At 41.5% G+C, this 27084-nt stretch overlaps 1 protein-coding gene across 1 annotated transcript in view; it reads right to left on the bottom strand.

Annotated features, from left to right (window-relative positions):
- NT5C2 (5'-nucleotidase, cytosolic II) overlaps positions 1-27084 on the bottom strand; it is a 61666-nt gene that overhangs the window by 26752 nt on the left and 7830 nt on the right. The window contains exons 2-3 of the mRNA XM_086616277.1: positions 13932-14052; positions 2479-2552 (exon numbers count right to left, since the gene is read on the bottom strand). Of these exons, the coding sequence (XP_086472403.1) occupies positions 2479-2552; positions 13932-14032 (175 nt within the window). The 5' untranslated portion in view covers positions 14033-14052. The remainder of the gene's footprint in view (positions 1-2478; positions 2553-13931; positions 14053-27084) is intronic.

Genomic DNA, 27084 nt, shown 5'->3' with positions numbered 1-27084 from the left:
TGAATATGAAGATTGTGCTTGGGATATTTTTAAAACAACTTTACGGAAAAGTGACTTAGTGATATCTGAAAGTATAAATGCAGAAAACTAGATAAGGAGCTGATGACACTGGAGATGCTTCCATTCTTCTTTCTTGGTCTATTTACATGCCTTGAATGGTCTCCAAAAGGCTTCTGCTGAGCATGAATCATCTGGCATGCAGACACCATTTCCAGATGTTAAATTACAGACAAACTAGCTTTTTACATTGCTTTTTTCATCTTTAATCTAGACAGTAGCATGTCCATGTGAAAAAGTGTGTAAGGGATAACGTGCCCAGACAGAAAACATGACAGAGTCTAATGAATACACTACAACATACTAATGTAATACCTCACTTGTCCCACTTCTTCATTATAATTTCCAATTAATTAATTATAATCATATTCTAACACTACGCTCTTTAAAGCCCCTGCAATGAGTAAGTAATTTTTCTTGTGTGCAACAGTTATATATAGCAAATAATAGTCAGATAACAAAAGCCCACATGGAGAAGAAAGGATGACTTTGAGACACAAGAAGACAAACAGGTAATTTTGTATATTGATTTCCCAGCTGAGTGAAAAAAAGGGAACTAGTACTTACCAGACATAATGCTTTTCATCTGCAAAAGGCTTTCCAACCTAATTACATTCTCACAACTCCTTATAAAATAATCTGCAACTATTATCTCTCTTGTACCGTGGAAGAAGTCATAGGACAGCAGCTTACCCCAGAGCAGTCCAGATTTCCAGTTTTCCGTTCAGACCACATCCCATTTCTTTTTCTATACCATACCCTGTCACTCAACTCCCCTGAAAGCACCGACTTTGCCCGCTTAACTGTAGCACTGTGATCTTCCAGCCTTGGAAGACCCAGGATTCCACGTCCCTGGGTACTGTTTTAGGAGGCTTGACACATTCACATTTTTTTCTCTCATCAAACCAAGCATCGTTTCATGGATAACAACACATTTGCTCTGTGTTTACAGTAACAAGCAACACTTGAGTAAAATGAACAGTCGGAGAAGTGAGGATAGCGCTGAAGCTCTCCTTCTGTCAGGATGAAAGTCAGCAACATGCCTCATGCTCCACGCCAGCCCCACTGCCATCACCTGAGTCCTTGGGAAATGCCTCCCGTTTGCGAAAGGCACAGAAATTTTATTTCCATTATGGAAGTGAAATCCATAATTTTGGGGTTTTTTTTAAGCATTTTGCGCTCCTTAAAGGCACTGCCACAAGGCTGTCACAGCTGGGCAACACGAACATCAAAAGCACGTGCCTGCATTCAGATCCAGCACAGACTGACAACGATACGCCTCAGGACTTAAAAAGTGGCAGGAACTTTGAACAGATGTATAAATAAGATGTTGAACAACTAAACCTTTTATATATAACTACTGCCTCATGGATAACTGCTTAAAAGAACAAAAGCAAGTGACCTAAATATAAACTGCAATTACCTGCCACAGCCTCCAGAACTGCTCCTTGCAGCGTTGTGTTGAAGCATGAGCACTTGGAAACCTTCCCGCCCTTTGCTCAGCCACTGACCCGAGCTCCTGTGACCCTCACACTGTCCCTAGCCACATTACTCATGTCTCATTCCTTCTCAGCAGACACAGTGACTAGATGATCATAGTTGACATACTGCATTAATCTATTATTAGGTGACCCTGACACTCTACCTCACATTTTCTCAGTTTATATTCACAACAATTCTAAACTGAAATATCAGGAACTTTCTGTTCACAACCTTGGAAGTGGTAAAGAAGGCAGGACTGCATGCTCAGTTATAGCCTGTGTGATACTATAACCTAGGAAAGTGGAAGTGGGCTTTTTCGCTCTTCCTTCCTTAAAATACATAACATCGTGCAAGTCTGATTATGTAGAAAATGGCAACTTTACCCACCCCCCTTCATCAAAAGTCTCAGAGAACTTGCCTGTCAAGTATTTGAAAGACAGAGAAGTCATGCAAAAAATATTTATGAAACTAAAAGGTCTTATGCAACCTCTCAAAGCCTATCTGCCATAAAAAATGGGCAAAGCTTTCTAAATTAACCTGTTCAGCTGACACAAGACACTCTCTGCCTTGCTGCTTCTCAAAATGAGTCACTGATGTGGCCAGCTGAGGAGTGGGAAAGAGGAAAACCTATTCAAAAATGACCCTCCCAGGACTCACGAGAACCTGCCGGCTAAAGGTGTAGTCCGTCATATGCACCAAGGATAAAAGAATTCACCTCGTTATTCAAAGCCAAGCTTGCACCGGGGGCAATATCAAAATATAGTGGAATCTAAGGAAGCAATTACCTAAAATGAAAGTGCAATGAATAGTGAACAATATATTTGCTAATAGAAGCAGCACCTGCTAACTGAAGCAGCCCAACCAGTAACTGTTTTTTGCTCATTAAGAGGTAATATTCCAAACTAAGTCAATGTAAAAAAAAATTAAGAAGATACTCACCAGCAAGTGTATAATCCATATCAAAACCAAAGCACTTTATCTTTTCCATGGCTAAACTTCTGTTTACAAAGACCCTGTAAAGAGAGAAGAAATAAAGCCATAGGTATGAGCATTTTCAAAACAGTCACGTTTTAGAACAAACACATTCTGCCAGCTGTCAAGATGCCTGGCTCTCTTAGGTCTAATCAGAAAATATACCTGAAAAAAGGCATGTTTCATTTTGTGCCATGAGTTGTCCTGAAGCAAAGCCATGACTTCGCAGGGTTATTCTAATTATTGGCATGCTGTCTAAAGACATACACGCATGCATGCACACATGCACACGGCTTTGCACGCGACCTGCAAAAATTCCTAAGAATAGAAGTGCAAAATCTCCTGAAGCAGAATTCAGAGCTCAAGTGAGAGGAAACTGGAAGCAGAGGATGGGAAGCAATACAATTTGCTTGATTAAAACAAATTACAAAGAGGTAACAAGGAAAATAACATTTCTGTGAATAAACTCACAGCATTTGACTCCTCTTTGGAACTAGATCTGGAAATTCAAAGCAAACCTAAAGAGATCTGTTTCCACATTTACACCAGTAGTGTTAAAAACATTTAATAAAGCTCTGAAAATTGACTAAGGTAAAATTTCATCCACAAGAATATACTACTCCCCTGCAACTCCTCGACAAAACTGCCATTTTTTAAATTCCACTTTTGGTATTAATGCTTATTGTAACAAGAATCTAAGCTGAATACTTCCAGGCCTTTTTGATGACAACATTTTAATACACCATATTCAATTTAGTTCAAGCGAATAACACAGTAAAGAAATAGGTCAGAGAATACAACAAAAGCTTTTCTTGCTTCCTGTTCCAACTACTACAGTAACTAAGCTGCTTATACTTCCCCAGAACTTTAAACCACATAGCAGATCTGTAATTCAACAAGACTTCTCTCCACCGTCTGTCTTATCTGAACTTTAAGAACAAGAGTCAGAACTCAGCTGCGGGATGGAAGCTGAGCTTCTCAACACCGATCTCGGACAGAAATCCCACGTATTGCTCGAGCTGTGATGCCGAAACAAAATTCTCCTGTATGAAAAAAGTCCCCGAGCCTTCACCTGTACTCTGATTTCAGCATGTGAAAATTCTCCAAATATTTAATAAGTGCATTGCCCTCAGCAGGGTAATTATCCTCTTAAAAAGTGAACTCGGCAGCACTGCCGTGTAGGAGGAGCGGCAGGGACAGCGATACGGCAATGGAGACGGCAAGTGCGAAACCGAGCACTCGTACGTTCTGAAAAGCTGGAAGAAACCTCTGGGAGTTTCTCCTCCGCACGCGCGTTCCGGGCAGGTGGCCGGCATAACGCGCCCGTTCAACTGCCCGTGTCAATCCGCCGCAGCTCCAGCTCGAACAGCGAACTGCTAGCATCGACCTCTCTCTTCTGTGCGAGCCGTCTTACCTCATCTCCCACCGATGCGCTCCCTCGTTAGCTCGCAGCCGTCTGATTCATCTCCCTGTCTGAATCCTATTACGCAATGCCTTTAAAGCTTCCCTCGGACCGATGCAATTTTGCTTGGATCTGATTTGACTTCAGAAGATCATTATGTCTGAACCGAGCCTTAAAGTACTGTATATCTTCTTGGACAGTGTTCTACAAAACACATCTGTGGCTAATTTAACCAGTCACTGGATATCGTTGTTGTTCCACACAAATCCACTTGGAATACAGTTTCTCTGGCAATAGTATACTTTTCCCCCTAACCTTGCACACTCTCTCTGGGAGTCACAGTTTCCTGGCAAAGTGCCTGCCTTTGACAATGGGGCTTGTCACTAACGGGCCTCAGAGGTTACAGACGACGCTCTTTTCGGAGAGATTTATGTATTACCTAAACAAGACAAAGTGAGGAGAAAAAAAACTGGAAACTAGTAAAGAAAAGCCCTTTGGCAATATGAGACGGAATCGTGAATCGCTAAAATTCACTCCTGAAATAGCTGGCTTTTGAGTAGGTGGAGCAAATTATCTGAATCTGCAGTTTGAATCCGTGTTTGCCTTCTAACGTTGAGACAGCTCTGATTTATGAGAGGCCAACACGAAATGCTATTTGGTACTAAACACGGCCTCATACTTTGTATAATGAAGATGATTACGTTCTGTTGCTGCCGATGCCAGGAAGCATTATTTATTAGCTAATTCAAGCACACGATTTCTGATCTCATGCTTGTGCAGTTTGTTTCTGAAAGTGGAGAGCTTTCAGAAGGAATAACATACCTCCAGGAGACACTAGCAACATTTTTTGTCCAACCTGTGGAGCTGAATTTTGTTCTTGCCTTTAGGCTTGGCCCCCGGAGCATAGTTTTCCATCCTTCTGAACAGGACAGGAATAGGAAACGAAATTTAAAGAAGCTCAGAAGAGCATTTCAGAATTGCAACATTTGGGAACAATTTCCCAAATGAGGACAAAACAACAAGCGCTAAGATGGAGCTGAATGCGCTTATTAAAAGGGTAATACGACAGTGCCTGTGAAAGGAGAAAACAAGGGAGCTGTGACCCAAGAGATCTCTTCCAGTCCAGCGTGCCTATGTTTAGACGATGACGACACCAAACTGACCAAAAACCGTGGAAAGACCTCTAAGCCTCTGACGTTTTTCATCGCTTGCTTTCAGAGTATACACAAACTAAACCCTGGGACTCAAAAAAAAACCCAGCACAAGTTGATACTGAAGATTTGAAAAAGTGTACTAAAGGTAATGAAATTAACAACATCTATTAGCATATTTTTGTTCCAAAATAAGTGTTATGACTAAAACATGAAAATTACTATACCAGCATCCTCTTGGTAACAGCTGGTGAAGATCTCTCTTTCTCCATCAACTCGTAAATATTGCCTATGACCTAGAAACCGTACGTGGCAGGGTCTCATCATGCCCCAACAGTGCCCAGGACCCGGCAGATTTCAAGGCGTCCTACTGACTGATTTGACGTGGTAATTACTTCACCCAGCAGTGCTGGAGTGAAACAGAGCAAATATTTAAAAAAGCTAAAGGAAGCTATTACACAACATGTTCAGGACAGGAAATGAGAACACTTTAATCAATTTAAACTTGGATATGCCTTGGCAGATTAAATAGCAGACTAAACAGTGGCAAAAAAATCCTGGAACCAAATTCACTTCTCTTGTGAAGGCCCAGTCAGATATTGGGTTATTGTGTAGGCACTCAGGACCTCAACTTTAAATCCTGATAAAGGAAGACATCTGCCATGCATGGTGACCCCCTAGACAGAAGGGGCTAAAAAGATACTTAAAAATACTTACTCCCAGAAGCTGACCAGTTTAAGTCAGGGGGTTTACTGAAAGTAGTAAATATCTGCAGTATCCTAGAAACTAAAGATAAAAATTGAGATTAAATCACCACTACAGTTTCTGGGAAGAGTCAGGTGCTTCCCAGAAGCTTCAGACTCAGCCCATTTCAAAGCTGTGCTTATATCCTAATCGAAGGTACGTTCAGCCTGATTTCAAGAATACCAGTCAAATGTGTCTATTGGCTACAAAAATCTAATGTCTCCACAAAAGACATGGTATAGAGAAATTACAAGAGTTGGTTTTAATTACTATAAAGCAAAAGCAACACTAAGACCTGAAGAACACTCACCATCTGAGAAAAAAATATCCTCTGGTCTCTAAAGGAGAGGATGAGATGACAATTTTTTTACAGCTCATCTAGATCAACAAAAATCAAAGAAGCTTCTGGATTACAAATAGTCAAGATGAAGCCAGAATAAAAGGAAAACTAAAATCGCCCAACATTTTTAGGCAAAGAATTTTTAATCTAGAATAATTTTTCCACTTGCCAGAATCAGAAGAAATCATACTTTCCCTTCCCATGATTTTAGGTTTTTTTTCATTCAGAAAATAATCATTTTTTAACTAGGAGCACTGGAGTTAAAAATTAAGCTGATCTAAAAATTTAACAGCACTGGGCAGTAAAACAAATGAAACTGCTGGTGTAGATTGAGAACACCGTCTCCATTCCTTGTGCTGAGAGGCAGAGGTGGGTACTGCCTAAATCCAACTCCCCAGCTCCACACCTGTCTGCAACCAGAGCGTCTCCATAAACAGGGCATTGCCTTTCTCTTGCCTTCATCTTTCCTTTCTGATGAAAAACCAAGCTTTATTGCTTTGAGGAATATCCCTGTGCATCTCATAGTTTTGCACTCTCTGTGCAGTGTGGCTGGTGCAGTCCAAAGTACCGTGCTTGTGGGGAAGCCGGTTGCATGACCACATCCAGCCCCATCGGCTTCCTGAGCCAGCACGCAGCACAGCTGGGAGCGGGGAGGCAGAAGCCTGGACTTGGGGTGGTTTAGCCTGGCACAGATCCACACCTTTAGAAAAATGGACTTGAGGAGCTGTTTAAGGGAAACCATGAAGCACATTTCCTCCCTAATGAGTTCTTCCTCAAAGATTAAACCCTGCAGCTTGGCCACAGCAGAAGGGTCTCAATGATGACAGTATTTTTTTTATCCAGCTCTACGAATTGAGCTGCATAAGAGAAAAATGTGTTGCATTGAAAGGAAGAAGGAACTGCTGAGCATGCATAAAGAGAGTCACAGAGCCCTGATATCCCCAACACTGCAATTCACAGTCCTTTATATTTTTACGAGAGAACTGATCTCGGTTTTGTTACTGTTCTTGTCAATCACCTCCGAGGCAGAAACCTAAATCTCAACTCCTCTTGAGTAAAACAGGAAAGGAAAGAATGCAGAGAGGGAGAAATGTTTTATTTGTGCAAAATCTCAAAATCATTCTTTACTCTGAATGAAATTTGCATGTATAATACTCTTGTAATATGACCGACCAAATAAACAAAATGCACAGAATTATACAACTAAGGAGGAACTTAGCACATGGCTCTCAACTCCTCACAGTGAGAAAATGAAAATGAACAATGTGAGGTGAGCTTTCTGGAACACAGCACTTTTCTAATGATATTCCAAATGTGTCTAGAAATACCTTGCAGCAAGAAGCATTCTTTGTCAAGAGAGTATGTTTCACTGGAAATCAAATAAACACAAAGAAACTTGCAACTGTGCTGAGTGGAAAAGTAAATACAGTGGGAGCTGGCTAAGCATGACCTACATGTGTGTTTAAAAAAGACCATGGTGGATAGTTGGGCTCAAGCCAGCCACAAAACAGGGACTAACCAGCCAGAAGATTCAGATTCCTGCTTCCTCAAAGTTTAGGCACTTTGGTTAATCTTCACTTGACAGACAACTTCCATGTTTTAATAAACTAGAAGAGTCAAAAAGAAATGAGGGAACTAAATGGATTAGCTTTTAATAGCCTCCCATGTCCAAGTTCCCCACAGCCTCTTTAAAAAGGCTAATAATGAAAAAAAACATCCCACTACTTTCATGACAACTGGTTGTTCTCAGCATTGCTAGCTAGTCCCCAGATGTTGTGTAGCTGGGGGAGATGTCTCACAAGGTGACATTGTATTTCTGGTTACAGGTGACCTCTGCCAATAGCAGCGAACTCAGATGAATCCCTCACTGATCTTACTTATCTAAGAAGACACAAACATATATCAAAATGTCTTGTCTTTGGGTGCTCGATGTTTTGGTACCTGTCTTAGCGGGGATAAGAAATAAACTGCTTTAAACTACTAAAAACAATGTAATCATTCTTTTACTGAGTCTTGCCTCTTCAGGCAGGTAATGACCATTCCATATATTATTATTTATCATACCATTTTGGCCTTTTCTGTTAAAATGTTAGATTCTCAGAGTTCCATTTTATTCCTTTTTCAACTGAAGAGGGATATTCTGACAAGTCAGTATGTTTGTAATTGTATTTAGAGATAGAGTTTGGGCTTGAGATGACCTTAGGCAGATGCAACAGTATCAGACAGGGGAGACAGAAGAAAGGCAGAAAAATTTTCTGGCCACTTCTAGTAATGTTTCCAACACAGTGCCCTGTAATTTCACAAGACTAACCGTTCTTACACAATCATAGTGGCACAAAACTGGAAAATCAGGTTACGACTGGAACTTAAAAGTCTGATGAAGCTGTATCCAGAAACACAACTATGAGCACTTCCCTCTGAAATTCAGCAGGAATCAGATGGAAGAAGATAGCCTTGGCCATTTTTGTCTCCATTGTTTGGGTTTTCTTCCCAGGCAACAGCGAAGTGCCAAGACGCTCACATATGGATTCCATCCCAAAATAACACCCGTCTGCTCTGTGAAACTATTACAGCTAGGGATCATGGGACATTTTCAATGTAATTTCTTTATTATTAATTTGGCAAGCGTTCTGCTTTCTCATAAGCTCTCCCATTCTGCCGCCTTAACACTCCTTCTCCCTCCAATGTCCGAAGCACTAAAACAAAATAAATACGGAGAGCCACATGCTGCCCTCCGGGATACACACGCCACCGCGCGCGTCCAAGGAGGCTGCACAAAGACGTACGAGGACAGCCCGTAGCCTGTCGTGCCTACAGAGCTACCTCATTTACAGTTACATGAAAATACCCACCAGAACAGGTCTGATGAAAAGAGTATTTTCAGACCGGTAAAGATTTTTTTCTCATTTGCCATCTCAATGAACTGATCATTTTAAAGAGACTTTATTTATAGCTACCCACATAGATAAAAGGTTTCAAGTCTCATAGCCTAGTTTATATAACATTGCCACCTGTTTGCAATCACTGATGATCCAGAATCAATAAAGTGAAGAAACAAGATGGGCAGTGAATAGCCCAGAGTTTACATATTTGAACAAACTAAAATACATCTTTAACCCTAGAAATCAAAACAACCAATTGGTAATTCTTTTGCTTTGTCATTTTTGAAGTATATACCATTTTTTACCCAGTAACTCAGCGTATATTAACAGCTTAAATCACTTAACTCATATTACCACCAGAAGATGCTTTGAAAGCAAACTGAAGCATAAAAATATAAAGCAACTTAATCAGTACCATATGACCGGTCAGCAGGAGAATGAGGATTGGGAATCACGGTGACATATCCCCTGCGCTAGACAGTAAACAACAAAGCAAGAAAACAAAACTAAAACGACAACAGAAATCCCACGTTCAGGATGAGAAGTCTCAAATTACTTTGATGCAAAATGGTAAAAGCGTCCCAAAGTCTGTATGTTTAACAAAAAGGCCATCTCAGCCCTACTGCCCTCTTAAGCCAAAACCACAGAATAAAAGTAAATGCAAATACCTGTTTCCTGGATCTTGGTAACTGTCAGTAACAAGAGTGGATGGAAGACCAACTTTTTCCATTATTTGCTTTAACTAGATGTGGTTGCTATTTAAACTCTAAAGAGCTATTTGAGATAATCCAGAGGGTGCCTAGAAGTGCTCACTCCAAGTTAAAAAATAGACACTAGGGCAATTTGGTGGCTCAGAGTCAACCTAGTTCTTGCCTAATTACAATCACGTTAAATGACAGTACTCCTCCAGAACAAATGACCTAGTGATTATCCTCTACCCGGAAAAGTCAACAAGCAGCGCATGAGGGAGGCGGCCTCACAACCACACACACTAAGGAAAAGCCGCCTTACAGCTACACATCCATTTTATTTCCGAATTAAAATGTATGTTGCCAATAGCACAGCAATGCAGTATCCTCTTACCAGTGACCTCTGCTAGAGAATGAATAACATCTAGCTTCTATATTAATTCATCTTCAGACCTCACCTCCGACAGGCGCCAACAATGTTGTATAACGAGGTTTGTGGCTGATAGTAACACTAGCTAACCAAAAGTCTTAGCTCAAGTCATCAGAAAAACTCTGAAGATAAAACCCCACCACTTCTCCTCCCCTACAGATTCTTCTGATTCTTGATGTTGCTTTACAACCCTTGAACCCTACAGCATAACGTACATATTCATATATGAGAGTTTTGCTTACTTCATCAGTAACCTCAATACTCTTAACTTCTTAAGCAGCTATACAAACTGATCCAAACACCAAGCAAAACTTTTGGGAGGAAAACAGCTACAAGAGGAAAACATCTATAAATATTTGATTTTGAACATTCTTGCCTATAGCATTCAGACATGATTATGATATAGTCATAATTCTCTGAGTCAGTATGCATTACACCAGTTAAACCAGTCGCAACTGGGATTTCTGCCAACAATATTATATGTTGAACATCCATCCATCAAGTATGATACAATAAGAAGTGCAACACCTGAAAAAAGACAGTTCTAGTATGAAAGATCACAGCAAAATATGACTATTAGAGTGACATCTTCAGAGCTTCTTTTTACGAAGTTTTTTAAAAGCTTCATGCCCATGAGAACATTATTTTTATTTTTTAAGGTAAATTATTTTGCTCAGATTGAAAACTTTTCCCCTTGCTTGACGCTGCTTCAACATTTACCATTCAATCATATCAAATCTGGCGTAGTTCATGAGAACCAGAAAGTTAAATCGATTGGTCTAGGTATCTCCACTGATATTTAAGTAAACATGAAGTAAACAGTGAAACAAGTTTTCAAAATTTTGCACTTCAGAAAACGAAGCATTACTAGGAGCATTTAGAAAATCCCGATGAATGACTTTGAGCCCAGCTGAGCTTCCGACATTGGTATCAGAAGTTACACTCATCTGCAAACATGGCTCAGTTTGTCAGGCTCCTCCAGCCTTCCAGATTGGGCCCATAAAGTCACTGGGACCAGCTTTAAGTTAAAAGAAAATAGTAGTTTTAAATTCAATGCTCTTTTTGATCATTTTTATTTCTAAGTTAGAGCCATGCTTTCAAGGTTTTTTTCTTCAGCTGCTAGAGTAAGAAGAAAAAGAAACAGAAATAGAGAAACTGAAAGAAAAACAAAGATAAAAGAACGAAGAGAAAGAACGTTGACAATGAATGCCTTGTCTTTTATATGTCTCTTTTTCATAAAATTGACAGTGCTTCAGCAATATCCAAGAGTCAGAGTATACCTGGACCTCACTGAAACAAATTTACATCCTAGAATTGATGGCTGCAACCAGCACACATATTCTACACCTGAAAAATTATTAAAATACTAAAAAATATAATATAAAACAAGGGGAAATAACTTCAGTCCTACTCTATCATGTTAGGTCCGCACTTTTAAGTAGCATCACATCTGTTAACACCAAGATCACAAAAAATACCAGAAATAGAAATCTGACAACACTGCCTCTGGAATGAGGTTGTTTCAGATTCTTACAATACTGGATTATCAAAATAACTCCCATGAAATTGGTACACCAAAGCCATTAATAGCACAGATTTATACTCCAGTCTCGGCATCAGGTTCTCTCATTCTCTCCCTCTCTCTTTTTTAAAAGAGGACAGTATTTCAAAACAAAAATGTGCCTCCCCTTAATGTATTTCCAATTTTGTGCTTTCCATGAAAACCTGAACTGCTAGCAATAATTCTGCTCAATACGTTTTGAATAAGACATTTCTAGATTCTAAAAAGGGGTACTTAAACTGTACCACAGATTAATTTTGGACTACCAGATCCCAGCTCCTAGTGGGAAACCCTCCTTTATATGAGTGCACTCTCATCTTCCATAAGGAAATTCTTTCTGAAAGTAAAGATTTCTTACATGAGTAAGGGTAAACATGATGAGGACTTAAATGTATGAGCTCTTAAGCACAAGTACTGCTTCCTTTGGATCTTGTACAACACTTAGCAGATTGTCAGCACCTAACCATAACAAATGTTGAGGAAATATTTAGGAAAAAAAAAAATAGGCCTTACTGTGACTTCATTTCCGTCAGTCTAAATCAGGAGTAACAAAACTAGAGTCATAGGTAAAACTATGACACAAAGGTAAACTTGCCAATGACTTCAACAAGGTGAAGATTTTTTGCCAGGGAATGGTATAAAATCCCTCTCTTTTTATGAGCTATATATAGATTCATAGATTCATAGATTTCTAGGTTGGAAAAGACCTTAGAGATCATCGAGTCCAACCGTCCCTAATCCCCATTAAACCATATCGCTAAGTAGATCATCCACCCTATTCTTAAACACATCCAGGGATGGGGACTCAACCACCTCCCTGGGCAGCCTATTCCAGTGGCTGACAACCCTTTCAGAGAAGAAATACCTCCTAACATCCAACCTGAATCTCCCCTGACTAAGCTTATACCCATTTCCTCTTGTTCTATCACCCAACACTAATGTAAAGAGCCCTTCTCCTACCTCCCCACCATCTATAGTTACATTCATTAGACATATAGTTACATTCATTAGACATTTCCATATCTGACAAACCAGCTGACACAGGGAGATTCAAATAATGTCACCACTTAAGACATGCGCCCCAACATATTCACTGGAACTTGGAAAGCATCACAGGATCCAGCACTTAGCCTTAGACATTGCAGCTTGCACAGCCTGGCCTATCATATGATGCTAAGGCGTTTTTCTCTAATTAGATTCCATTTGGAGAATCAAAAGATATCTAACACTTCCAAAACACTTCCTCAGAAATATCACCGTACATGAATCACAAATGCAATGTGGCATTTAAGCATGAGGTTGGGAAACTTGACTTCTTTTCCTGTTTCTGTATCAGACATACATCTCCCCAACTCCTGCTGAATATACTCTGATCACCATACTGCGTGACTTCTCAAATTAAACAAGCTAAACTTTGAAGATACACCTCCCACAAACAGAATACTCACAATTACTCGATGCTGTTGTTTTTAACTCTGTAACAATCCAGACATCTGATAAGGATACAGACTGCATTCATCTTTTATGCTCTACACTGGAAACCTTGGGAGCTGTGGGCTAAATTCTTGGCTCAACAAAACCTCCAATGTGAACTTGTGAAAACAATCTAGCGTCTATACTTTGATTCCCAAACTATAAAAAGAGAGTGATAACATTTCTTTTATTCCATACTCTATCTTGTTTATTTAGGCTGTAATTGTTTTACAGCAAAGATGGTTTTAGGCACCTCTGCCACATAAAAGGAGGCTCAAATCTTCACACTCCTGTGGTGCACACAATTAATCATACTAGATACGATTCTCAAGTACTTAATTTCTGATCCCATTTGATCTCCTCCTTATCCTTATTTGTGCATTCCAGAGTCTTAGGCTATCCCCTCCCGGTATGCACTTCAATAATTACTATAACACTTATGCCACTGAGTATTTCTTGACTTGAAAGCTTCTACCCCAAAATCTAACTTTGATTAATCTTTTGATTGCATTAAGAAAACATACTCTCACTCGCTCTAGTACATGTATCTCAACTCTACTGTTCATAAATTCCTGCAGGCCAATACTGTGCTGTCTTCTAAGTTCTCTTCTACAAACACTTCTGCAAGGAAGGTGAGAACGATCTTTCTGTTTTACCAACAAGCGAAAACCAAGAAATGTGGGGTTTATGCTTAGTTTATTTCCCTCTGTCTCAGCACTTCAGTTTTGGAGCTACACAAACAACTTACCGGTGATAGGCTTCCCGGCGGTACTTTTTCAGAGCATGTCCATCCATGTTTGCAGGAAGATCTGCTGCATTCTGGAGTCGGTCGCTCCATGAGGTTGTCATCTTCAAATGCTTCTTTATTTCTGAAAGAGGCAGGAGAGAAAAGCTTGCTTAAGTTCAAGGTTTGTTTCACCAGAAAGATGTCTGTTTCCTGGTACAAAGAGATGCAATGCCACTCAGGAAGTCTTGCAAAGTACCCAGTGGAATGATCTGAGTCTGTAGGTCAAGTGAGATGCTTTCCTCTGAGATGTTTGATGAGATAGCATGCTAAAACAGAGAGCTAGGAAGGCTTTTCCACATGGTCGGAACTGCAAAGACATTCCTATCCATTGTGGTGAAAATGCATTTAGAAACAGCGACCTTGTTTTCATTGCTGAAAAGGGATATTTTTTGACCCTAGAGTTACTAATATGCATTAGCTATAGGTGACGGAAAACCTACCCTTTAGACACGACATAAATTAGGCAGGGTGAACCCTACAAACCCCAGTGGGACTGACCTTGCCACCTTTTTATTTTACCATGCAGTAAAAATAAAGAGCCTTGTCCCTGGCCATTTGATCTCTAAGCAAAGACAAAGCTTCAAACTGATGCTAAATTAGCAGAAACAATTGGAAGGAAAGTAGAAAGATGACCTTTTGTCCTCTGAAGGTCAGACACGTTCAGACAGAGCAAGAACGCACTGCAAACCTGTAACACTAGCAATGCAGATATCACCTGCAGATCTTCACAAACATCTGCACCCCTTCACAAGTACCGGTTGTCAAAACCGAACCACCGGACAGTCCTTCTCATTAGGAAAGTCCTGCAGTGAGGAAATAGGGTTATCTTTCCCAATTGTGTTATTAGTACACTGGGGTAATCCTGCTCGCCCCCCTCCTCCAGCCAGACTCATGTCCTGCTGTGTCCCTGGCACCAGGTGGGATGATGACGCAGCCCCATGGTGAGTCAATTTAGCTCAGCAATCCAAGTCCTCACCCATCAAAACTAACTGACCAAAAGCAGACAAAAATTGGGTAGTTTGCCACTGGTCAGTGGGCTGAACCCAGCTCAACCTGCCACAGCGCTATCATTAGAGCCGGTGCAAAGAACGGGGTGGGAGACGCATCCCACAGTTATACCAAATTAGGTACAACATGAAACCACATTCTTGCGTAACCCACACAACTGCTGGACCACAGGGCTTGGCTTGTTTGCTCTTCCTTAAAAGAAACAAAACCACCCACAAGCTACACAAGTAATGATACAGCAACCGTTTCTAGACACCTTTAAAATATGACTGCCCTCGTTTTACAGAAGGGAAACTAGATGATTTCCCACAAAGTAGAGAGTAGAGCAAGCGTCCAAACCAGTGTTAGAACTCGAGGCGCTTTTGGCGGTCACACGCATGCTCGCTCACCTAAAGAAAATCTGTATGATTTTTCAGTTTTAAATTTGATTAAAGAGCAACAGTTGCAATTGTCACAGCATTTGTTGGTCTATCTCCCCACTAGCTGCTGGTCATAAAAATCAAACGGATGGCAAACAGCTTGTCTGTAAAAAAATACATTCCTTCCTCCCCCAGCATTCTCTGCTTGTCTCCCAGTCACTATAACCAAGGTTTACAAATGTGTCTTCTGCCACATCCTAAAGGTCACTAAATTTAGGCCCTGGCAGGCAGCCCACGGGACCGCATGCCAGAGCTGAGAGCTCTCCCCTCCCTGCCGAATTCCCTGCAACACACCCAGGAGAGGAGGTTACTGCAGTGAGAGGGCGATGGGCCATTCCAGCCAGCCCCAACTTCCACAACAGGGCATGCAGGGAGAAGTGGCTTCTAAAATAGCCCGGGCCCGGCCACCAAGGGCTTATAAGTAATTACCAGCTATTTAAGCCATGCCTAAAGGCAGGTGGAAGGCAGCACAGGGCACAGAACTAAAGAGCCCGCAAGCATCGACCTGTTCTGCTTCAAAGGCAGGGCGCTGCCTGCAGCAACGCTCCAGAGCAGTGCCCCTGCAGGAGCAACAGGCTCCAGGTCCACAGCCGAGAGACATGCAGCACAGTGAAGGGTCTGGTGTGACTCCAAGGCTGCAAACTACAGAAAGGGGTTGTGTCCCCAGAGGGTGGAAAATTATCTGCCCCATGGACATTTCAAGATGGTCCACATCATCACCACCTTGGTCTTACCTGGAGCTATTTTAAAGCTACTAACCTAGAGCTACAGATTCACATCTAAAAGACATACACACTCAAGGCCTCTAATAGGCAAGTTAAATAGCTCCAGAAAAACTGTTGCATGGCTGGTCTTAAGGCTCTTAGACAGGTCTGAGTCTAGGTCTTCCAGCTGAAACAAGTCCAAGTCCAAGCTTCCTGCCATTTAGAAGGGCTACACTATTCTGCTTACCCAGCCTGACACATAGCAAGGTTCAAAGATTTACACCCACAGCCAAAGCCAGAGACGTTCCGTTCTGCCAGCCTCTTCTTCCCCCTTCATCTGCTTCCCATCACCATCACACCACATCAGAGATGCTGACACGGGTATTAGGATAGGACTGCTCCCAACAGCCATCCATGCCAGACATCTGATAGTTCACCTACAAAATATCCTAAAACCCAGATGGCGGAAGAACTTTAGCAGGTTAGCTTCAATAACATCCTTTCTAAAATGAGGAATCAGTGAAGCAGTTTGAGCTCCTATGTGATAAACTCTCCTCTACAGTAGGAGAAACCAGAATGCATCATTCTGTGTGTGCTGGGACTCAAAAAGCTGAGACCTGAGGAAACCAAAAAAGATTATGAGTTTCCATAGTTAAGCGAGAAAGGCCTGAATTATTTTAACATTCCAGCAGTATTTTGATGTAGCTATGATGACCAGAGTTCACAGGCAGGACAAGGTTTGTAGACAGAGGCAATATCTTTTATTAGACCAACTGGTATGGCTGGAAAAAACAGACAAGTGCTTGGGCACACAAGCTTGTCTAAGTTTTCAAACTCTATCAGTTGCTCTAAGAAAAGACATTACCTCTATCTTCAGACTTTGCCTTGATGTATTTATTAAAATCTTTCTTTTAATGTTCGCAGAGTATAAAATTTTAAAAATCTTGTGCTGAAGTTTTGTATTACATGAACTCAAAGCCACTCGTACGGCTTAGCAGGCTCCACTGGCACTGTGCAAATAGCTTACTGCTCTGAAATAAAACAGTTACTGACAAAAGATACTGTGACGGATGTTCCCCACTCAAAACTCGCACAGAAAGTCTCACGGATTTCAACTAAATTGTTCTGATGCTTCAAAGGTGTAAAAAACAGCCTACCTGCATTGGCAAGAGATATGAGACCTGATGCTGAAATACAAATTCCTTCTTCCAAATAGAGAGAGAAAAATAAGAAGGATTGAATCACTCCATACACTTGTAAGCCACTGGAATAAACATCTAAGAGAGCGGGCAGCCAGCCAAGCAAGATTCTCAACTCCGAGCAACTGAAATACGATGCATCTTTCTTTAGTTACAAATCTATTTTTGAGATCAATAATCTGTAAATAGTTCACATAAAAATAGAAATCTTTACATAGATAAAGCATGTCAGAATATTTCCCCATAATTTATTGCAAACATGCTCCTTGCTAGTGCAGTCTTAATTAAGCATCTGATAGCATTTATGGTACAGGGTTAATTTTGAAAAAGTATTTAAAATCTCAGCTTCAAAGCTTTGATACAGAGCTACTATTCAGCACATACACTCTGGCCCAAAAGAACATGAGATTTTTAGCACATTATTTCGAAATAAGTCCATTTGTTTCTTTTGTCAGGTTTTGGCTGATTTCAAGTATTATACATACTGTATTTTTTTTCAAGTACTCATACATATAAAATAACATTTCCGGAACCATTACCCTTCAAGTTTTACTATGATTTTTCTTACCCTTTTTGGCCAACAAATAGTTAGAAATTTCTGCACCTGATAACATTTGATGTGTTCAGGTTAAATGCACTGCCTGTATTTTTTTCCGAGTTTGTTTTAATGCTTTGATGATGCAACGCTAAATCAGAGGCACACACACCAAAACGTAGAGACGAACAAAACAGCAGTGACAATCCCACTTTTTCCAGGATATTCTCCGAGAGCTTATATAGCAGAACACAAAAGCATCACTACCCAATCCCAAGGTTGTAGCATACTCGCGTTGCTTTGCCATGCACTACATCCGCCTCTTCTCACACGTTCTGCTTCAAGAATCCTTAATACCTTGTCAGTACGACCCACACACGTATGTGCACAGGAGAAAGCAAACAGAGAGGAAAATCACCACACTTAACGTTAGCTACTTAGAAGCTCTGCATCCAGTTAGAGGCTGTGGATGTACAGACAAGTCTCGTGGTTCCCTTGCTGAGTCTGGAGCACTTCTCAGCTCCCCACTGCCACGCTGCTCCATTTCAGGTGGCTTTGTGGAGTCTCAGCAAGGGAGGAATGAACCACGTTAAAATCCTGAGAAAGAGAAGAAGGGCGTGCAGCAGGATTGGGGTTGGTTTGTTCAAAACTCGGATCAAATTCATGGCCCAGGTCATGGCGTGGCCTCACAAACAGTAAGTACGTTTTCTTCTGCAGCTGAGAGGACTGTCCATGTAAGGGTGGTTAAGAAAAGTGAATGACTCACTTTCCAGGAGCGTCCCTCTCCCTCCGCCAAGGCCAGACACTTGGGACAGCTAGTACCAGAAGAGGTGAAACCCACTCAGGTTAGCATCATGTCTTCTGATCCTCTGACACCCTGGGACGGACTGCAGAACGTGGCCAGCACTGTGCCATTCCCCTCCATAGCATTTGCCACTGTGCGCCCAGGGGCTGGGCAGGCTGCCGGCCTCACCCCACACCGCCATTCTGACGCCTGCCATCCCAAAGCACTGCACAAACTCTCATTCACATCATGCATTTGGGGGCATCAAAAGGTGCTTGTCCTTGTTTTGTCAGCTAAGCTTAGCGGCACACCGAGATGGTAATGACAAAGAGCAAGAGGGAATCAAATGCAGAAGTACTAACTCTTCAGTCTCCGTGCTAATAACTAGTCGGAGTTCCTACCGCTGTCAAGATGAATCACAGAGATATACTATGAAAGGAAGATGCAGTGTATTTTAACACAAATTCAAATTTTAATACTTAGCATCAACTGGAAGACACTGAGAGGTCAGCTAAAAAGTATATTAAATATAATTTCATGCTTAACATTGCCAGCTTCATAAATATAAGCATGCCTTGATATATGTGCCCTGCTTGAAACTGCACAGTAGGAATACTACCTAGACTGATACCCCTTCAGCAAGCTCTACACATTCCTGAACACCATCTGACTTCTGCTCCCTATTCAAACCCTGCATTCACCCCCGGCTCTCCCGTGTTGCTTTCATACTCCCAAGCTATTTACTTGTTGGCTGTACAACCATTTCAGCCTCCTCTTCAACATGACCACTCAGGCACTGTGCTTGATCTCACCCACCATGCCCACCCCAAAGCTCTGCGCAAAGGCAGTGAATCAGTTCACAGGTAAATACCAGTAGTTACTCTTCTTCCCATAATGTTCCGGCCCTTTGATGGCTGCCTCCCCGGAAAGTCCTTTCTGTGCAGGCTCCCATCTCAGCCAAGGGGTGACTCAACTCAGCTAGTGTCTGGGTGGGAAGAGCCCTCAAACACTCCACAAGGTCCAACTTTATGTGTCACAAACTCACTGAAGGAACATGGCAGGCAAGAGACAAAGATGAGACCTCTTAGGGCTGCTAGAAGACAAGGTGACATGGACTCTCTAGAACTAAAAATGCCAACTAATGAGAAAAAAAAGTCTGTAAAGTGGCATTTCTGAAACCCAGGAGAACTATTCACATGAGCTAAATACCGAAATCTCTGCTCACACTCTGTTTGGGAAGCACAGTGCAGAGAGAATGGGTGGGGGACTAACCAGCCCACATTTTAACGTTCTGTTAACCCAGAATACAGGTCCCAGATGTACAGAAGTCATTATGATCACAGAATCCAGGAGTACCATCAAAACACATTGGGAAACAGGACAAACTACTCCTTTAGCTCCTATCTGTGCAATGCAAAAAGAAGAGAGTCTTGTGATAAACCAACTTGCAAAATTCAGCAGAGCTCCCACTTTTGCAGAGCTAAGGACAATAAAAAGGAAATTTTTTAAGTTAAGGAACACGATAAATGTGATGGAATGATAAGGGAGCAGAGGCATTACTGAACAGAGATGAGGAATAAAGCAGAAGGGGTAGAATACTTCAAGAAATATTTCTACATTGAAAAAAAAAGGATGACAGCATGTTAATCCCTCGATGATAATGAAGTATGTTCCATTCAATTTGCAACCAAAGGGAACATTACAGAATATACAACAGAAATGAACGTGTTTAACCAGCCAGTCTGATAAAGTCTCCTCAGGAATCCTAAAATAATTAGCTGAATGCATTTTAGGCTATGTCACCTTCACCTGACGGCAAACCTAGGAAATGTGCTGAAAATGACAACACTGGATTCAATTAATGAAGAATTAGAAAACAAAAATATAATCAGTCTTGGTCAAGGTGTCGGTTACACTAAGTATCTAGATCACGTCTACAAATCCTTGAAGACTGAGAACTACCGGTACTTACACATGACACAAGCCCCAAAGCAGTAGGCTTCTGACTCGCTCCAAGCCACTGGATTTGCATGGATGTGAACGATGCTCTGATCTGATTCTGCATTGCAGTCCTGCACATTAGGTTTAACTGTTAGTTTGTGCAGTTCCTCTGCCCAACAGCTCTGGGATGACAATTCAAACCACTCTGTGTTTTACTGCCAACACTTCTGCTCAATAGTCAATAGCAAATTGTTTCCAAAATGTGTTTTCAATTAGTGATGCTTTTGGAAAATTAGTACGTCCATGACTTGAGATCTCCGGCAACACTGGAAAGCCCACAGTTTCCAAACATATGCAGTGAAGCTTGTAGATGACCTAAATCAGAAAACTGATCTTTTTTTTTTTTTTCTCCTTGTGCCTGAAGTTAAGCTCTTCACTTGAAGAACTTCCACTTCTGAGTGGCCGCCTCTTTGACAGCAAGGCTTCAGGTTCATGATGGCAGGAAGGACGAAATTTGCTCTTCCTACAAGAATATTAAATTATTTCCAAGAAACACTTCAAAGCATACTCTCAGCTCACGATAATTAATACTTGAGTTTGGCTTTAAGAAATTCTGTACGCCCATTACAAGGCATTAAAGAGGTAGAGATCTGCAGTTAAGAACCTGTTAAGGTTAGCCAGACGTATGTATTGAGATTACAGTGGATTCTACTTGCAGTACACAAAGACCCATTGCATTACATTAGATTGGTAACACTCTCCTTGCTCCATAGATTGTACTAAACCTCCTACCTCCAAGCTTGCAATCTCCGACATTGGCTTTGAGTCCTCCCATAGGAAGGGGGTAGTTGTTTCTCTTGGGCACCACCTCAGTGCTGACATCAATGAAGCTGCTTTTTCCAAGAGCGTGCTTGTAGTGAAATTGGTAAAGCATTCCCACTCACACATTTATTTGACTATGGTCTGGCTGATAGGAGATGGTAACTTATGGGTTATTTCTGGATGGGAAAGGTATAAAAAGAAAGAATGCTACTTGTGCGGCTTATTATAGGATTTGATTTAATTTCAGGCTGAATTTTATCTCTGTCATAAAGCCAGATGCTAAAGTAATAGCAATATATCAAATACGTTGTAAAATATATTTAACAAAACCCTGCTTACTTTATATGGATTTTTTTATCAGACTATTTCTACTGACAACCATGTCCACAGAGTGGCTGCAGAGTGCATAGAGCTCCAGTAACGATCCAGGACCCAAATGCTTTAGATGCACTAAAAACCAGACAGATACATTTGGAGCTTCTTTGCGTGACCATCCACGTCTATCCAAGAGGTTTTAATCATTCAGGAACTCCGAGGAGCACTAGTTATTTAAAATATTTTAAGTATTATTTAATTATTATTAATTTTACACAGTTAGAAAGCAATTTGGAAAACTACTAAATCCACAGTGCAACTCTGAGGAGAAAACCTCAAATCTGACCCTCTTTGAATACCATGAGACCATCCATTACATTTATCTGTAACTGAGTTTACAGCATTGAAAAAGGAATCACAAATTCTCCAGTGAGCTAATTAGCACATTTTCTAGCTTCCATCCAGCTCGTGCTTCTCAGTATTTCCTGCAGAATTACCATTTTAGTTAGTAGTTTCCAACATACTGCTTCTTACACAAACAGTTAGAGGTAACGCTAGTTCTCCACTTCTCTAAGTCTAGTGTGTCCTGTTTCCATCCCACTGCTAGAGAAAAAAGAGGACGACCACACTTAAGGAATGCAAGACTTGATCCAGAAAAGCAAGAGCTATGCCACAGAGAAGAATCAGCAAACATGAGCTCTCAAAGAAATGCTACGACTGCAGGTCAAATATGATCCTTGGATATACAACGCTAGCAAGAAGGTCTCCATGTGCCTATCTGTCACTGCTACAAACACTGCTGGAAAACCAGCACCAGACCCATTCAAGAACAATACTGTTTATATTGAGGAAGGAATAAAGCTGCGACAGAGGGGAAGGCTGGAGTGGAAGATTGCCAATTTGTAGAGAGCAGTTCTGCAGATGATTTGAAAATCGTCTAGAAGCATTTACGCACAGGAAAGGAGCATGGCTGTGGAGGGCTCTCAGTCTAGCAATGACAGAACAGAGCCCATGACTGGAAATTAAATAAATCCACACACACACAAAAAAACATTAACAGGGAGGACAGTTAATTATCAAACAATTTCACAAATTTCTGAAGCAGTTTTTCCATCACCAGAGGGCTCTAAATGAAGGGGAGGGGACTGATGCTTAAATCAGCCTTTTTTCACAGAGTCAAGAATTAATGCAGAAGAGTCAGACAGCCTGAGCTACAGAGCAGGTCAGTCAAATGGAGTATCATGCCTCAGGGCACTCTTCCTCACTTTATAAGCCAATGTATCAGTGAGTAAGAGGCTGAGGCACCAGCAATATTGGAAAGAAAGCTCCAGAGAGAGGTTTCACCTGGAGAGAAGGTGAATGGACAAACAAAAGCTTTTCTGAGCCAACACCAGCAGGAACTGTGCACCCCAAAGGCCTTGGGAAACTCGCTTCCTTGGGAAAAGCTCTTCAGCAGCCTGCAGCAACCTCTGCTGCAGAGGTTCCCAAACTGCTGTCCAACTGAGCGCCTGCCAATAGCAAGCATGGACCTGGCTAAGACGATGTTGTTCTCACTGCTTTTTGTTTCCAGCTGTTAAATTCCAGTAAGAAACCCGTGAGATAATTCAAATATTTTGCCCACACTGCTCTCCCCGTAAGCAATTCTGGTTGCGCGGAGTCTTGAAAAATTAACAACTAGAGATGAATTTGATCCTTCTGCTGTAATACAGTCTACCCTAAAGAAAATATTTAAGAGTTCCTATGTATTTCCTTTAGCTGAAAACCGGGAGGTAAGCTTTGATGCAAATGCCTACCACAACAGGATTTCAATGTTTGACTGATATCTGCAAATACTACTATCATTGCTAAAAAGATGAAGCATGACAGTGTGCTAGCCGAGCTGTGGGTTAACACAAACAGCACAAAAGGCAGAAATGTCAGCACGGAAGTGAACACGCTGAATTCTGCACATCAGAAAGGAAAGTCAAGATAAAACTTTTCTATTGCAATTCTGTTCTTTTACATCAGAACAATCTGAAGCATTTTTAGCAACAAATAAACTTTCTGGCAAGAATAGACAAATATAACTCCTGGCACTCAGCAGCCAGAGCATTGCTCCCCCCTCTCAAAGGAGACTGCTGGTTTCTTCTGTCCCTTTCAGCTTGTCACCTCTAAGTAACACTCTTGGTGTTCAAACCTGTGCAAGGATCTGTTCCCAACTCAGGACAGCTGAACACCTCTGTGTGAGTTACAGTTCCCAAACAGAGAGAACAAGACGAGACGTGCCATCCCCGGAGAGAGAACTGGAAAGCCATCCTTCCACATACCGACTTCAAACCAAGGAGCAACCGCCACTCGAACCTGCTATTAAAGATTATACAACAGTAGCTCTTTTGGCAGCAGATCATGGTCTTTCAAAACAATGACGCTTTTCATTAGATTCCACTGTGTTTCAGGAAGCAAATACAGACTTAACGGGCCTTTCCAGAAGCGCAATAGCAACCGACAAGTATTAGAGATGCATAACTCCGATCAGTAGCACCGTCATTCTGAAAGCATGCAACTGGGTCAGCTTGGATAACACAAACAGCCAAAAGTCCTCTTTATCTTCCAAACACTGAAGGTGAGGGAGGACATTTTTATTGGCTTTCCTTACTGACTGTGCTCACTGGTAAAAAACCCTCTGCTCTCTGAAGATCATGGTCCTTGCTTCATTAATGTTTTATAGAAAAAGCGAAGATACTGAAAACTTATTCTGGCTTGTTTTCTAATCTTTGAAAGCAAAAGGAAGCATAAGGATGATTTTTTTAAAGACACTTGAACCCTCTCTTCCATGCTGGACAGGCCCTCCCTACACGTTTATGGGCTACATAAACAGATGTGACAGCAGAATCACCATCTGAACCACCTCCACAGGCTGGAAACATGAGTTCACATCTCCCTCCAGCCTTGGCTGAAAGCTGTCCCTGCTCAGCCCAGGTGCGGATAGCCAGCTGGCTAGCCAGTGTGAGTCCCAGGGCTCTGGACACAACGCTCGCCAAGGGACGTGCTGCTGCGTAACGAAGCTGACATTCTTGAGCTGGGGAACACCGGCTCCTCCTTCATAAAAAAAAGTTACTGAAAATAAACACTGAGATCAACAGCTGAAGACAATCCGGTAATTCTGAGAGCTGCTCTGTCAAAACCAATGAGAATTTTTTTTTTCCCCCGACAAGAGTTTTCTTTCCCAGCACCATTCCCTTCTCCTCCCACCTTCTTTAAGGAAAAAACTTACCAAATGCTTATATACTAACTTGGTCTCTCTCCCTTTTGAGATCTTACCCACCAATAACAGGTAGATCATTGACAAATAAACCCATCTTTCCAAAAGAAGAAGGATGAGCTGAGGGCTATGGAACTACGCCAACCACAGGAGAGAAAGTCTAAATACCCAGAAAGGCCACAGGCTTCATATGCAAAACTCGGCCATTTTTCAACATGTTGCCACAAAACACAAACAAGATAAAATAATTATATGCTTCAGCTATAAAGGGCACTGTGAAGATAAATACAGAAATCATTTAGTAAAGAGGATCTTGATTCCCAGTTACCCTAACATGTAAGGCTCCAGAGGCATACTAGCCCACTACAGATTTCATGGGCTTCCTACGTTTGTCCTTAATAATGGTTAATCATCTCTCTTCCAAGAAGCCTTCCTGGAGGCTGATACAGCCTTCAGGTAAGAATGGCAAGGGTCTTCTGCATCCGGGCTCAGCTCATCAAATTCACTCTTGGGCAGGCTCTAACACCCTTCTGAAATGCTCACCTATTCCAGGAGTACAACTCCTTCCTTCTCTATGTTCCTCCTAGTTCAGTGACCACAGGTACCCCTCATCTGAGCCACATAGAAATCCTCTTTCTCCCCAAATCAGAGATTGGACATGTACTTACCACTCATTATGGAGCTCAGAAAGGTGTGTACTCAAAACCTTTCCCGCACTCTGTTCTTAGCAAGTCCCACACAGCAGCTCCTTGCTGATGAGAAGCAAGCTACACAGATCTACTGAGTAAGCACAAAGATGAAAAAACAGGGAACGTGAAGTCTGTAGGTGTTTTGAAGTGTTCTTACGACATGCATACAGAGTATAATTCATTTATTTTCTGACCTGTTCTTTTAATCAGAGGCAAACATAGCAATTATAGTCTGCCTGATGATAAACGAAATTACAAGTCTGTCCTTAGGGCACAATAGTGTCCCCACCTAAGTGTTATCAGCCCTCAAATCTCATTTTGTCTTGACAGATGTGTAGTACCGAGGCAACACTGCAGGAAACTCTACAAGTAAATTCATTTTACAAATACTTTCTCTGCAGTATTCCCGTGCTTTTCCAAAAGACTGCTAATTCATACAGAATTTCTTAGGTAACTTAATTAATCAGTAAAATAACTGAAGATCTATGACGACTTTAAGCTTTTGCAAAGTCTCTGGCTTCTCTTTGATAACCTAACTGTCTCAGCTTTATCAAGCGATACCAAAGGCCTACATTATACTGTTTTCCAACTGTATCAACTTTTTTTTCTTCAGAAACTTTTTACTACCCCGTCCAAGCAAAACACGAACCACCAAGTTCATCTGAGGAAAACAAAGTCATCTTTCCATGGTCCCTCCAGCCCACTGTTTCTTACTAGGTTAAATCAATCCTGCTGACATAGGAGACTGTTCCCTGGCAGGAGCTGAGGACACACATAGTGCTCTATCTGCACTTGTCTCAGCGTAGACGGCACTCAGAGAGGACACGGATGAAGTGACAGACGTACTCCATCAGCTGTGACCTGGAAGAAAGCTGTCATCCCGAAGGGTGAAAGAACACTAACAACTAAGATGGCATCGTCAGCAGGTCCCTGTTATCTCAAAACCAGAGCCAAGAGCTCCCGACGCCAAACCTTCCCTCTGGCTGGGACTCCTCTCTTTAGGGAACCTCCAGTATCTCACCAATGTAGACATGAAGACTCGTCCAACAGTGTGGTCTTGCGATCCTGCTGCAGATGAGCAAATAGCTTGAACCCCCTGGGCTCTGAGATGTCTTTAAAAAATGTTTGTCCCAACCAGAATAGTATAACAGCCCTGATCCACTGAGAAGGACTTCTTTTTCAGCATGCTACCTGACCTACTGTAGCCACTAAGAAAAAGCTGACCACGTGCCCAGCCAGCACAAAGCCTCCTGTGCAGCCACAGAAATGCCTCCTAATTGCTTTCAAAATGGCAATTGAAAAAAATCCCAATCTGGCTCTGAGCGTCACAACACGGGAAGGCAGCTCTCTACACGTCCTAACCTTTCCAATATTTATTCTTGACCTCACCAGCACATATCAATTTATGAGGACTGAAAGTGCTTTTTATTACTCTCTTTGTTAATATCTACTCACTA

This window comes from Tauraco erythrolophus, chromosome 9 (genome assembly GCF_009769465.1).
Source record: "Tauraco erythrolophus isolate bTauEry1 chromosome 9, bTauEry1.pri, whole genome shotgun sequence".
Lineage (NCBI taxonomy): Eukaryota > Metazoa > Chordata > Aves > Musophagiformes > Musophagidae > Tauraco > Tauraco erythrolophus.
This window is presented reverse-complemented; position numbering and strand designations above follow the sequence as displayed.